The sequence below is a fragment of the Aythya ferina genome (assembly GCF_964211825.1).
Source record: "Aythya ferina genome assembly, chromosome: 2".
Taxonomy (NCBI): Eukaryota; Metazoa; Chordata; class Aves; order Anseriformes; family Anatidae; genus Aythya; species Aythya ferina.
This window is the reverse complement of record NC_140297.1, coordinates 153,129,740-153,145,247: the sequence shown is the minus strand read 5'-3', so window position 1 is coordinate 153,145,247 and position 15,508 is coordinate 153,129,740. Positions and strand designations below refer to the sequence as shown.

Genomic DNA, 15,508 nt, shown 5'->3' with positions numbered 1-15,508 from the left:
ACAGAAAATATATTTATAGTTTTAAACGCAGTTCAAATCTGTAGCTTAACTTGGTAGCTGACTATTAAATCAGTTCTGTTCCAAACACCTGTCAAATGCTGCAAGCATTATTTTGTTTACTTTCCAAAGACTTATACCAACACACAGTCTGCCATACACTCAGAGAACAGGAGAGCATATAAAAACATTTTCCTTACTCTTAAACTTTATTAGGAGTGCTCCTAAGGATATTGACCTACACAAGGTACTGATACATTTCTTTTAAGTATCTTCTAGAAGATGGAACCTGTGGAAAGCATCGACTTAATTTGCCATGTTGTAATAGCCACAGATGAAACAGACAGAACTGATAATGTGTTGGATTTCCCCCCCCCCCTTTGGCTTTTGCATACCTAGATTTTCCTAGTCTTTTTGAAAATACTTAGGTACTTCTCCAGCATAGGTAAAGGAACTACCAATAGTATTCAGGTAAAATAAGCAACCAAAGTTTATAGTTGAAAATTATGTTACTCCAATACCAAGATGGTAAAGTATTTGAAGCTTAGATTACTCAGTTCAAGTACTGCATTACAGTACAGGTTTTAGATAAACAAAACTTTTAATCACTCTAGAGATAGGTAAAGCATCTTATAGTCTGAGGTCAGAAGCTTCTGTTAACACCTAAGATTCTTCTACAGGCTTTTGAGGAATAGTTTATAGAAAAATCCATTTAATAGGTTTTCAATTTTCACCTTCTCATATTTTAAGAAGTTTAAATTAAAGTTTCAACTGATACCTAGTAAAACCCTCTCAAGGTACGCAAAAGCAGAGCCAATTGGATAAGCACAGTAAGTGTACATTTTTGAATAAAGATGTTAAAAAAAAAAGAAAAAAAAAAAAACACAACAAAAGAGAGAACATCACAGAGAAAAACAAGTAGTTTAAGACCTGAGACACTTTTTGAGGCGAACAGGTATAGAACACAAAAAATAAAGTTTAGTCTTCGGCTAGAAGACAGAATGAGCCTGTATTTGCCCATGCAGTTATTCACATTGTCATAATTCTGCAGCCAAGGCTGCGCTGAAATGCAAAAGATTTTATGGGAGATGAAAAGAACCAAAGGAGGGAAAGAAAACAGGAATAAAATACAAGAAGGAAAAGAAATGTGATACAAGAGCCAATACTCGACACTTTTTTTTTTTTTTTTAAATAAGATAAACTGTCCAGTTTTTCCACAAGAATCACACCAAGGACAGTTACAGAAAGGATCGTGTCAAAACTTTTAACCTCATTCTTATGGGTGTTTCAAGGAAAGCACCCATAGAGGTGTTTTCCTCTCACCCATGAGAGGTTTTCCCTCTCAACCAACAAGAAAAAAATGTCTAAAAGATTTGTTTTTTACCACAAAAAAAGAAATTGTACCTTACAAATGTACAAACTGTTATGGATTCATTATTAAGAAGAGACTGCAACAGGCTGAATACTAGAATAACTGTAATGTCCAAACAAGATAAGGATTTTACAGAGCTTCAAATGAAGAGTCTAAAGAGACTAAAAGCAAAAGCATTATTATCTGCATATCCTTTCAAGAATAAAGGTCTATGAAATGTCCATCATATGGACCATATATATATGGCCATAAATACAGAAATGAAGTCAGACTCTTGTCCTTTCAACATTAAGGACAAAATCTATTAATTGAAATTTATAAATTTTGTATTTATATTGTTGAGAAACAAATTTTAATATCTTATCCCTAAAATATGTCAAGTGGTTTGGCTCACTTTCAAAAAATGCAGATTGAACTCACCGTGCTGTTTAGATTTCTTCTTTTTTTTCTTCTTCTTTTTCTGTTTTGATTTATGATCTTTCTCCTTTTTCTCTTTTTTCTCCTTTTCCTTTTCTTTCTTTTTACCTAAAGTACAAATTGAACATCTCAAAACAACAGTGCCACTCCAAAATACTTGCTTCATTTGGCTTACCGTAGAACATGACATTTAAATCCAAGCTATTCCTGTGGCCTAGCAAGATTCACAATTCAATTAATTTCTTGATATGTTGGGTGTGTCTCTTATTAGCTGATGGTAGAACAGTTCAAATAACTGGGTCTCTCTCTACAGTTTTAAGTATTTTCACATAAGATATCATAGCAGAAGAAGGTACAACAAAGCACATGAAATAGGTGATGTCATTCTAACAATTTATAACAGTTATTTAACTTGGTTTATGACAAAAAGATATGGGCCTGAGAGAAAGATTTCAGGAGCGCAAGATTCCAAACAGAAAGATAATGTCATCTTAAATCACTTTCTATAAGGGTGAAACATGTTTAAAGTAAATTTCAGTGTCACAAAACTCAAAACTGCTGATGCTGTCAGCACTTTCTACTGCAGAGGCACCCTCATAGAAAACTGTTTCTGACTGAAGCTTATGGTATGTTTTTTATGCTGCAGTTCACTTACAAGCACTGTTGACATATGCATGAGGATAAGTATTTTGTTTTAGAAAAATTCTATTTATCCTATTAGTTTTCCCCAGAGAAAATGTATCCCACAGCACTGTCATGCCGTAATTATTTTATAAGCAACCAACAGCAAGGTAAGTAACAAGGAAGTTGACTTGTTATGGAAAACTTACGATTTAAATCAGTGTTTAAGGATTATTTCCTAAACATATATTGAATCTTATCTTCTTGTGGAGTACAAAAGCACAGTTTTTCCCCTCATGGAAAACACAAGGCAAATTCACATGTGAATTCTTGTCTGTCTATAATCATAATTTTTGAACCAGGAAAAATGAAAGTCCCCTTCCTTCTGATTTTTTTTCAAGAATTAACAAATGTTTTGTTAGTAACACTTATGTTTTTTTTCCCCCACTTTCTCAGCAGTCAATGCAAGGAAATAAATGCAGGATCGCTAATTCAACTGAAATAAAAGTTTTGGCTTGGGCTTCTCACAGGTAGTATCCAAATCCTTGTTAAGGAACTTTAATTTTATTCTCTTTTAGTTATATCTTTACTATAAACTGGGCCCTAGAAATGCTTTACACTGCTATATTTGTACTTCAGAGACATCAAGCAAAGACTTTTCTTTTTTTTTCATAAAAATATTACTGCTCTGTACATACCATATGTTGTGGAACTCTTCTCTTCCAGTTTTCCTTTTCTTTCTATTCTCATCGCACCTGTAAGTTTAAGAAGAACATGAGATATTAGCGCAGTGTTTGGCTGATGACCCACTACCTTGTAAAAGTCATTAGACTGTAACAGTTCTACAAGTATAAAATAAGAAACATACAAGCAATACAATGATTTTAATGTCACTTTACGGTTACTTTTATTCTCTAATGCACTGGAAACAAAAAGCATTGTAGTTTACCAACTTCTGAATGCTTGTCCTTCTCAATCACGTTCTTTAATATTTTCTCCTTCAGACTCTCAAAACATTTCTCCTTTATGGGCACAGAGTACTGTATCTCTGTCCCTTCAGAGCTCACTGATGTGGAAGACCTCTTTTTTTTACTACTCCCTTTGGGTAACTTTAGACTATTGGTTAAAGGCATTTCCAGATGTAAGGCATGTACATGGGACGAGGGTGCTGAAAACAAGAAGACAGATTTACTAGGCATTCGGTAAGGATTGCAGCCAGATCACTGGCTGGGTCAGATCACTGAAACATCAAGTATTGGTAATAATATCATCACATTTAACACGTAATTACTGCATATGAATGCCTAGACCATAGTCTTACATACAAGATGATACATGCCACAGCTTTGTCTATTTTGAAACTTGCATTCACTTTTCAACTATTTTTATTGCTTAAATTTTGCTGCTATTTTTAAGCCTTTTTGTTTCCTTTCATTCCACTGTAATAGAAAACCATGTCAACACTAAGGGTAAAAGTGCTGATACCATCAACATTATTTAAGTTACTGGTCTATTATGTGAACAGAGAATCTATGTTCTCAAACATTTTTAGCACTATGTATTTACGCTTTATTACATTTTTCATTGATTCTAGCAATATTTAAATTATTTAGTCTTTCATGCTTTTGATACATGTTTGAATTACATGCAAGTTACTACACTGGAAATCAGAATTATATACTGACAATTCTTACTGTAAGCTTATTGTAAAGTTTACTGATTAGTGGCAGATATTTAGGTGGCAGTTTCTTTACCTCTGTAGATTCAAATGAGGAAATAAATAACAAAACTCTATAATTATAATTTCATTGCTGATATTTATAATCCAATAGGATAATGTAATTTTCAGATAAGTCGAAAACAAATGTTAGTTGTAAAGAACATTACTGGTATTGCAAAAACCTCTGTATTACTGCAAAGTAACTCATCAACATTGTGAGAGTGTTAAGTTTCATCTAACCATAATTAGGAAAGCCTAATCTTCATCAGGACACTGAGAATATTTGAGGACAATGCTGTACAAAAACACAGCTCTTCAAAATCTTAAGGGGCTTAATCTCCCTCCTCCTCCTCCAAAAAAAGTCCTGCAGGAGACATGCTAGTAGTCAGGATGTTAAGCCAGGTAAAGTACAAAGCTGATCTGATAGGTTCTCTGAGTTTTCTGCACTGCCTTTTTTTTCAGAAAAAAATATTCAGTTAAAAAAAAAAAAAAGGCATTTAAACAAACATTTTTTTTAAAACAGCTTAGTAAATTTCATCAGTTATAATTCTGTGGGTAGTTAACAGCTTGGTGGTGGCTCCAAAAAGCTACTTTCTAGGTTTGGACAAACCAACCCAATTGGTCTTACACTTTACAAGAAACTTTCTCCAGCTCCTACACAGCCTCCCCAGGAAAACAGCCAAAATGCCACGGAGTGGGAAACTTGCAGGAGGAGCAAAAGCAATAGCAAGCAAAATCAGACCACACAGCATTTTTAAATGCCAGATGTTGCCAGCTGTAAGAGGTAAGACTTCACTATGCTATGTATTCTAGCAAGCAGCCAAAAGCAGCTGCTCAATTGCTTGCTGTTTTTGAACACAAGACACGAGCTGCACGACTACTACCTGAGCCTTTCCAGTAGCTTCCATCAACCATCTCACATGAGACCATAATCCTTTTTAGCCTGGTCTACCAGCTAAGCTTTGTCCTTCTCTATTTCCAAGGCACTTAGCTCAGTGGCACATGCAAAACACTGTACCAAGTATTCATTCCTTTGGTTTCCTAGTAAGCATTTCTCTCTGTTGCAGGACTGAACTGGTTTGCCACCTGTCACCAGTGAATATATTTTAGCACCTCAGTAAAGGACAGAAGTGGCACTTCCCCACATCATGATGCTATCACCGTCTGGTCTCCTTTCTAAATGGAACACAAAAGGATCGCCCAAATGCACATAATTTGATTAGGTCACTGTTATTTTGATGAAAAGTTCAGCTCAGCTCCCTCTGAACAATTTCAAGGGAAAATTTAGTGCCAGATTGTACGCTTTGAATAATTTAGTATTTAATTTTCATTATTGAAAAAGAAACCCTGATTTCAGAAAATCAAACGTGCTCTGATATTCCTAGCCACAAATTTTAGTATCTCGACTTTCAGCTCAGACATGTCTGAGAAAGTAGTCAGCTAGTAATTAAATAACAGTTTGAGGGAACATTCACAATGGGCAGAAATCTGCTAGTCACACAAATATCCACCTCGATGACACAGCTCTCTAAACTGCCTTTCTATAGTTGTCTGAAAAGAGAAATTATTATTATGCCTGCATACATATACTATATGTATATTATTCTGGTCTTTTGCTTATACTAATATTACAGAAATCATGAATTGAGAATTCCTAATTTCCAAATCCTAACAAAATGTTAAGGGTTTTGCAAACTCATTTGTAACCATGTCATTATTATGCCTTACAAATAACTACAAAATTAGACAAAGGCAATCATAGTCTGAAGGGCAAGTAACAAACACAACATGGCAAATACGTGTTTATAAAAAAAAAAAAATGTCCCTTCAGTAGATGTTATGGTATATTTTTTAACTGTTATTTTTAATTGCCATTTTATCCCTGTTCAGGAGTCTAGTCAGGCACCTCCCACACAAGTGAAGCGTGGGAGGCCTGCAATTAACAGCAGAGAGAAAGATACTTCGAGATGAGACTCGCCAAACTAATGATTATGTCGTTGCTCTAAGATTGCAAAAAGACTGATTTCAGATGAAGAAGAAATGCAAACCACAGCTATTTCCAGATTGCTTTTCAACATGCCTCTGATGCTACTTCTCCTAGGCTAGCATGGTAAAAGCAGCACAAGCCTCGCTAGTGAGCGCAGGCAGAGAACAGAATGCAGTGGTACAAACGCAGCAGCACACAAGTGCTAAGCGGTGCTGCTTTTGTCTGTCCAGCAAATTAAAATAAATTAGACCTACGTGAAGCAACTTATTTTGTTGCGTGATATTCCAATGTGTGGCTTCTGATGTTTCATCTTTCCTAACAACAAAAATACCAACATCTGCATTGATATGCAACTGAAACCATATCATGGCCAACATAATTCATGGTTCTATTGCAGGTAGTTTCATGTTTTGAACTTCCAGTGCATAGGATGCTGAAGCTGATATCAAACTACACTTTACAATACAATAGATAATATAAAACCCTACAGAAAACAATCCCTCTGGGAAGGATGAGGATGCAAGAGTTCTTGCCTTCACACAGCTACCCCACAGAACCAGCTGGGAGCTCCAGGGCAGCGAGAATGGCACAAGTCCACACTAAGGAGCAAAACTGTTTTATTCCAAATATCCACTGTCAGTCAAACACTAGGTGCTTCTTAAAAGCAGCATAACCAAGAACTCTGGCAAGAGTTTTAATTAAAAAGTGACATCTTTTTCTGAGAATTATACATATTTGTACCTTCTTGTTCCTACTGCAGTGAACATATTAATAAAAATATACAGAAGTATAGCGATTTCTTTTTGGGGTGGGGTGGTGGATTTTTCCGATACAGTGGACCTAATGCTACCCTGAGAGCAAAGTCACCTAGCCTTAGCTACAACAAGGAGTAACAGACAACAACATTGTTATATTAAAACTGTTGTATTGATGTGTGTAACAATTTTTCTTCAGTGTAAGAACTGAAATCCAGATTGCTTTTTTAAAATATGTTTGCTCAGTATGTAACAGGTGAACTAATACGAAAAGGCACAGAGCTACAAAAGATACCACAATGAATTTAAAGAAAACTGGCAACTGTAAAATGATCTGAACTTCATGTAGTCAGAACTGGAATACCACAGTATTTTGCTTCTATACAGACTGACTGTGAATATAAAGTCTTTTATAGACTAAGACAAAAAGTGAGTTAGCTACAGTTAACTAGCAGACTGACAAATGAAAGAAAAGATTCTTAATTGTGTGTGCACACTCGTAGGCAATCACAACTGGATCCATATACTATTTTAGCCAGTGCAGTACCTCAGTTCAAAAATTAAATAGCGTATCAGCTACTAAAGAACACAGCACTTTCGCGTAACCTGAAGACTGCAGGAATTGATCAGTGTTTTTGTGTTGCCTTTGTGAAATGGCAAGCTCTTCATTTTGAGCAATGACTTTGTGAAGGAATTTACATGTTAATACTATGAGTTTCCACTTCTGTTTCTGTATTTCACCATATCTCATCTCATCCCTCCCTATTATTTTGGTAATTTTTATTTTTTTTTTCCTGTTTGTTTGTTTTGTTTTTCTCTCTCTCTCTTCAGTTTGCTCAACTGATAGCCCTCATCAGATTTCTGAAATTCCGAAGTCACATCTCTGGGTCTAAACAGTACCTCCTTACGACTATACTCAGAAGGGTCAGTTACCATAACAGGCTATTTCAGGCTAAAAACTTACCTCCATAATTTCTGAAACTATTGTTATTTACCTCAGTTATTACAAAGAACAGTAGATCCCACTTAAGCACAGTTTGCAAATTCCACACTACTGTCAAAATCTAGAAAACCAAATCTGTCCAGATTGCTTCAATATAATATAAACAGTAGAAACATCATAAAAGGACAGATTTAAAATAGTTCTTTCATATTAAAAACCCCAAAAAATAGATAATTGCAGAGTAAAATGGATTTTACACCAGAGTTCTCAAACCGTATAGTCACAATATATATGGCTAAACAGTGCGATACATTAAATTACACTTATGCAGGCAGATGTTCTTGCATTATTCAAATGAACTTTGCTCAATACTTTAAAGCATCGCCTGGAATGATAAATGAAAGCTTTGGGAAAATTCTCCTTTATATATCAGATTGCTTAAAGGCTACAGGTGCTATAGCTTAAAGAGGTTCATTAGAAATGGAATGGAAGCAGTAAGCAGGATAGACTCTATCCATTCTCTTGGAGCAGGAAAGAAATTAGTGTAATTGCGTGCTTAAGTAACATGAATTGAGAACCATTTAACAGTGCAAAGTTTAATTTCACAGGTTTCAAACCTGAACATAAAAACTACATTTGTTTTTATCTTCCTCTGAAAAGAGAAGGATATTAGAGAAGTGAGTTTCACTGAGGCTAGAAGCCCAAGATGAGCTCTAAATAAATATGAACTGCTTCTGTCAGTAGTAGCTCTAGAATTACCTTTTGTAACTGATCTCCAAAACTTCCTGTAAAAACTCTGAATTCAAGATACTAATTGCTTATGTAAACCTTTCAGCCGACAAAGATTATACTGCTCAAGTGGCTGTCAGTTGTATACTTTTCAAAGCTTTTAAACATTTGGACAGAATAAGAAGTCCATGTGAAAGCTCAAGACAAAGTACTACTGCATGGAGAAAAACTACCAAAAATTTAAAAACATGTAGCTCTGTCTAGAAGACAGACAGGTAGCTGGGAAATCAGTTCCTTGAGAGCTTATAATTTTCAAAATTATGTAGAAATAGGACAAACTGTATCCCTCCAGCACATGTTGTAAGTGCTTCCATTTTCCCACTCTAGACTCAACTAGTACTACCAGAAGGTTGTGTCAGGCATGATTTTCCCTGACACAACATGCCAAAAAATATATGGACATGCCAAAAAGTTTCGAGCCATAAATGAAGGTGGCAACAAAATAAATGCCAATCAGTATTACTAACTATGCATTAAATGATCCAAGAAACATGTCAGGCAAAAAAAAAATGCCCAGAAGTTAAATTCCTAGTAACTGAAGCAAGTTCTTATGAATAACAAAGATAGTAGTTGGAAGTGGTTGGTTTCTTTTATGATCTTGTATGAGTGGTCATCCACCAAAAGCATTTCTCCTACTAGCCAAAGGCATGAGATTAAAAAGACTTTTGCAGAAGTAATTTTCACAGGAACTCATGATTCTACCACTATACAATACGTCAAAGGCACACCAAGATTGTCAGAGGGTTTAATTTGAGAAATTTAGTATTTTTTTTAAAGCTTAAAAGATTTAAAAAGTTTTTAAAGCAGTTCATTAGAAATTCCCATAGCACTCATTTTGACAAATTAGTTTAAAAGATTAATAGATTTTGTTGTTTGAAAGAGAGCGAGAGAGAGAGAGAAGGGATATTTATAACCACCTAATTTAATCTACCCAATATTGATCCAAGAATCCTACTCAGCCTTTTCTGCATCAGGTTAAGGAATTATGCTGGAACTCAGGAAAGCAATCATCTTACACAGAGTCAATGGGCAGACACCCAAGAAGGGGCGTACATTAAACAAGATGTTTCACTGACCTAGAGTACCGCAGCTACACTGGTAGCTTAACACAAAGTTGTTACGATTTATTTCTTCCCCTTAAACGAAGACAGTTATATTTTCAGAATGGCTTAATTATATACTTTATGGTCACAATGCCCCTCCTTTATTGATCACATTTACTAAGGAAGTTCCCCAAAAAGTGCATAATTATTACTTTTTATTTAATTTCCCTCCTCTTACTTTATTGATTAGTTTTCGCAGTAAAGTCGTTTAGAACATGGTATCATACTCACCCATGTAAGAGGCTTGTTTATGAAAAAAACATATGGATACCTAACACACTGGATGAAAGGACTCATTTTTAGGGTCTGCAACTCACAATGCAATCCCTTCTCAAATCTCTTAATCTAAGTGATTTGAATAAACCACAGTGCCCACTAAATTGCTAAAGAGAGATGTAGCCCTTTGTTACAGCATTGGACTCTACAAAGGTGTGCCAAATTTATATAAACTTTAGAGGATTTTCCAGACATATTTTCAATTAATATCTCCTAGCAGGAAAATGACAAAATTTCTACTACAAAGAGAAGCAAAAGTAGAAAATAAAGACTACCTCTGAAAACTCTACTGTATTTAAAGCTGAAGCCACAACATAAATGAGTATGTATATATTTAGTATATATTAGTATGTTAGTAAACAACTGTATTACATATAATTATTAATATTTTATTTTTATATATATATTTTTTACAAGTTTTAACAATAGAAAATATTTTAGAAAGAAATACTACATCTTATATTCTATACTTCCTCTGTAGAGTTAAATCAGATCTACTTTAAGGCATGTTAGGAAAAAGTGCTAAAGCAGCTCAAAGATAGTGGAAGACAAAGAATATCCAGATGGATGGACCCCAGGAAGAGCTTGCAAGAGGTTTGCAAGCTTGCAGAAAGAAAGTTTATCCCCTCTTTTTGTGTGACTGAACACATGCATGTTTTAACCCTGCAACTGTAAGCCTAACTAGTTGTACACTGGATCTTTTTACCTGACGCTGTTGTAGCTACTCTTCCATCAGTTACTGCTTTGGAAGAAAGATATGTAATCATCTGAATATCTTCCTTGTCTTTACTGGGGTATTCATTACGGAAAGTGGATTCTGTGGATAATGGTGCTGAAACTTCCGAACTACGGCTTAAATCAAGAGGGAGACAGGGTCCACGCTTCTCAAGTGACATATGAGCAACATCGGGTACTACACAAAAGAAAGAATGTAATATTAAAAAAGGTACAAAGGCCCAACAAACAACAGTTTGGGTTGCAGTGTAACATAACATACGAACAGCATTCAGCTTTAGCGACAATAAGTCAAAACGTCCCATTAGATGAAAACCATGAAAGGTCTAATTTTCATGATTCAATTTCTCTTGGGCAGTTCTTTATTAGATTAAGATACATTACCCTCCAATTTTGATGACTGTTGGTTTTGAGCACTGATGGAGAACACTTTTCCATCAGTAACTGAAGAGGGAGAAGAAACTTTTTCTACAGAATCATCAGGCAACGAGCAAGTGGCTAAACGTTGTGATCTTCTTCTCCGTTGACTATGTTTGTAGGATCTAGGGGAATTCAGTGGTTGTGATGGACCTAAAAAGAGATCTTTCAATGTTCATGAAGCAGAGAGAGATACGATCATCTTACCGCAGTATTTTAGAGTTCTAAAGATGGGAAGTGCTTTAAATAGCTCTTATCTGCAGAACTGGTAATCACAGCAGGACTGTTAAAAGTAATTAAAAACTGTGACTACCAGAAAAAGGTTATGCTTGAGACATGATTCTGCTTTTTGCTTATTCATCATTAATAGGGCGTCTACTTCCCCACTAATAAAGACTATTGTTTTAGGCAAACGGTGTATTTACCATAAGCAACTCCCCCATAGAAACCATGAGAGTAGGCTTATAAAGGAACTGAGCAACAGGATTTTACAGTAAACAGAACAAACGACCACAATTAAAAGATCTAAAAGTCACGGATACTAGTAACATAAAGCTTAAATAAAAAAGCAAAAGCAGTGGTTCATTTTATAACCCCTCTCCTGACCTGATATCAATACCCCAACTATCTTTAAAATGTTCATTGCCAATGCATGGCATAGTAAGAAGGCTCAAAAATCTCACACAAACAAAAACAAACAAAAAAGAATGGGGGGATTGATATAGGATAATATGGGCCTGATTCATTAAAAACAAAAAAAACACACTCCCCTAAACTTCTTCACTTTAGTAAAGCTTTACAGACATTTGCCTTGGAAAAGACACATTCAAGTCATTACACCGTAAATCACTATTCTCTCTTTTTCTTTAACCATTTTTTCAAGTAAAAGGTTCACAACTTTAAAAATAAAGACACAAAAGACAAGACTTAAATTTCTCTCAGAGGTGGTAAAGACTTAGAAGCCAAAGATTGAAAGACAACACTAACAAGATCTAAACTTAAGTAACCAAATTTTAAATTGGTTCTTTATCCAAATATAATGCTAAGAACATCCTCAAAGAAAACTACTTACCATCTTGAGGGAAAGAGGGGAAGGAGAAGGGGAAAGACATGTCACAGTAATGTGTGGGGCAACTAGAGATACAATTTAAACAAATGTTCCCTGAATAAATAGATGGCTGAACTCGTACACCTTTCTCTCCCATTCACTTAAAGCTATCTGTGAGAAAAGATTAGGAGAAACTATTCTCATAAGGGAAAACATCAAATGAATGTTAAGGAAAACATATGATGCAGGTATAGTCTTCCATTCTTAAATCACTGTCCTAAAGCAAAAGAGGTACGAAGATTTTGACTTCCTATAGCCCGTACTTATTTTAACTCTTGACTCATCATTTAGTGTAAAATAGGCTGTTTGTTGCCTGAAGAACAAGGTCTGACCCTAAGCAGTAAAACCATCTCTAAGAAATTAGAGAAATATTTCAACATCCACAAAAATTAGCATATTAAAGGAGGCATCGTAAATCTTTCCCTGTTCTGATGAACAGTATTCTAGTACTTTGCAAATCGATGCAACTGATGCATATGTATTTCTGAGGCAATGAAAACTGAGTTATGTACTTTCCCACCCCAGATATTGAGCACATCATTGCTTTCATATTATATTTTCTGGGAAATAACACAAAAGGTGAAGAATGTCACCGCCAACAGGTATAGCACATCAGTCTGCCGAAGGCAACATTTCTCAGAGAAGGAAAGATCCACAACCCAAGTGTATGTCTTTTCTTTTTAATGAATCAGGCCCTTCAGAAGAGAGGTTCGACTTTTCCCTGTATCACTCCTAACACTAATGTGGAGATTTATGCTAGAGGGGAAGTCAGTCAACCATTAAAAGCTGTAACTCATACATAAATGTATTATTTCTTTTAGAGAAATTCATATGCCTTATTATCTAACTTGACTTTTTAAAAATAGTGAGCTACCCCTAATTCTCCCATTTTGACTTTTTTTTTTTTTTCCTATTTTAAAAGCAGATTCATTTTTAAATGCAATATCCATTTACAACCAAAAGTTATTTTATGTATATCTCTTAAAAGTAATTACGGTATGTTTTTTAAAATGTCTGTGCTCACTAGTTTTATTTATCACAGAAGAAGGAAGCTGAGAGACCAGCGTCAAATCCTCGACTTGTATTAATTCTGGGGAAAGTGGTGATTTAGGGGGTTTTATACACCCAGAAGAATCTCCAGATTCTTGTTTGCATTTCTTGCTGCGAGCCTTTCCTGAAGACAAAGTTGAGGATAACAGTGCAGGTTTCTGAATGTTGGCAGAACTGCTAATATCAGCTTCATTTTTTTTCTGACTTTGTGGTTTAGGTGAAATCTCCTGAATAAATAATAAAAAATTGATACTTTTATTTCAGTTTCTTCACTGTAGTTCTTGTATTCTATTTTGATCGTTTTAAAGCAACTTTAGTATTCAAAATACATTTTAAAGAAATGTTATTTTCAGTACAAATAAAAAATATTTAAAATGCATCACATTAAACTTTTGTTTTTAAAGGAGCATTATCAATTCTTTTCAGTATTCAGAACACCCTCGTTCCTTACTATTTGAAATACCTGCAGAAAGACTGAATATAAAACTATTTCTGTGAATTCTCATTTTAAAATTCAAAGTCATTTTAGCTTGTCCCTTTTATCTTCAGCATACTGGGACCATGAAATGCGTTATCACAGTGTAATTTGGAGAATACCTATAATAAACTGGAATACATGCACCAATCTATGATTGTAACAGCAAATAATTTAACAGTTCCTTGGGATAACTTTCAAAATGAAAACTATTTTAAACAAAGAAGAATCTGAAAAAAGTTGACAATGCTCCCTTAAGGAAATGTCTGAAAACAAGAAAAAGTTTCCAAATACTGAACACACTCTCACACAACCCCTTTCAGTGCTGGGAGTCTGGATTTCACCACATTATATGCTTGTGCAAACACATGAAGAAATCACAACTTCTAGCACCACAGGGTTAAATAGATTGCTAACTGTAGGAGGAAAAAAAAAAACGAGCAGATAGAGTTAAAACAGTTTTGAAGAAAAATCAATATATGATGCAGCTTTCCAAAATTATTAATTTTCACCCTTAGCATACGTATTTAAGTATTATTTTTAGGCAATTCACATGCATTGACAGACATTAGCATTGTAGATTTTTAGTAGGAAGTACTTTCTGCATTACTGAATAAACTGTGCATGTGTTACACAACTTGCCCAATAAAGGCAAGTATCTGTACATTAACTTCTTAAACCTGTCCCCTCTCTCACCCCAGTTACAACACTCAGCACATTATCATCTAATAAAGCCATAATTATCAAAGTAGAAAGGTATTTCTAGAATGTGCACACCAGTTTATCCAAGCTAAAAAGAAATGTCACATCTCTGATTATTTGAGGCCTTTTGGTCTGGTTTTGTTTTTCTAAATAAAAAATTACTTTCCACTGGAACATGGAGAGTTCTAGCGGAAACAAACATAAGTGCACATTTGATGCATGTAAAAGGGCAACCCTGAATGCTGTATCAATAGCTGGCTGCAAGTACCATGTAAAGATCCAGTGCAAAATGTCCCATTCAGCAGAAATCAGTTCTACCTTGAATAACTCCATAATACACATGTATTAAGTGCAGTTTTATTCATTTAAATAAAAAACTCCATGAACTGAAGAGTATACCTATGCTGGTTATGAGAGGTATTACCAGAAATTAATTAGAGTCGTAACTTGTAAATAAACAATTTTATTGTTCATCTTCACAGATGTGAAAGACATTAATTACTACAGCATCCATTACTTTCAAATTACAAAGTTATTTAAACAAGATTAAAAAAATTAAATTAATATTTTGATAAGGTGCTTAACCTCTTAACAGGACAAATTAACATTAAAAACCTTAATGAATTAATGTTATTCATCTAAGCAGATCTTGGTCAAAAGAAAATATAACATGACATACCCTAATACAGTTAAATAAACTACTGTATCTGCAACTAATTGTTTGAGGTTTTGGGTTTAAGACAATTGTAAACTAAAAATATATATATAAATATAAATAAAATATACTTCCATCAACAAAGTAAGTTTTCGGCTATTGGCCTGAATATTTCTACCATGTTCCGTATTACATTATTAAAAAACCCTAAAAGACATTTTACCCATTCAATTTTATAGCAGTAGCAGACAAAACCTCTCATTAAGGGGTGCCAGCTTTGCTATTGGAAAATCTTTTGGGGAGGTTTATAACTCGGCCATTTTAATTTGGATTTGGGCAGGAACGTAGTAAAAAATAGCTTTATGCTCAAATTTTCCTCCCCTCAA

The 15,508-nt window shown here is 34.7% G+C and overlaps 1 protein-coding gene across 17 annotated transcripts in view; it reads right to left on the bottom strand.

Annotated features, from left to right (window-relative positions):
* The window catches only part of PHF20L1 (PHD finger protein 20 like 1), a gene marked incomplete at its 3' end in the record, with an annotated part of 56,224 nt that overhangs the window by 14,817 nt on the left and 25,899 nt on the right, over positions 1-15,508 (bottom strand). For 8 of the 17 annotated variants that reach the window (XM_084511352.1, XM_084511354.1, XM_084511343.1 and 5 more), the window contains 6 exons: positions 13,265-13,517; positions 11,100-11,285; positions 10,687-10,893; positions 3,357-3,575; positions 3,106-3,162; positions 1,790-1,894 (listed from right to left, as the gene is read on the bottom strand). In XM_084511352.1, coding sequence (XP_084367478.1) covers positions 1,790-1,894; positions 3,106-3,162; positions 3,357-3,575; positions 10,687-10,893; positions 11,100-11,285; positions 13,265-13,517 — 1,027 coding nt within the window. Of the gene's footprint in view, positions 1-1,789; positions 1,895-3,105; positions 3,163-3,356; positions 3,576-10,686; positions 10,894-11,099; positions 11,298-13,264; positions 13,518-15,508 lie in introns of all 17 variants that reach the window. The other 9 variants (XM_084511340.1, XM_084511351.1, XM_084511341.1 and 6 more) reach the window with 3 other exon arrangements.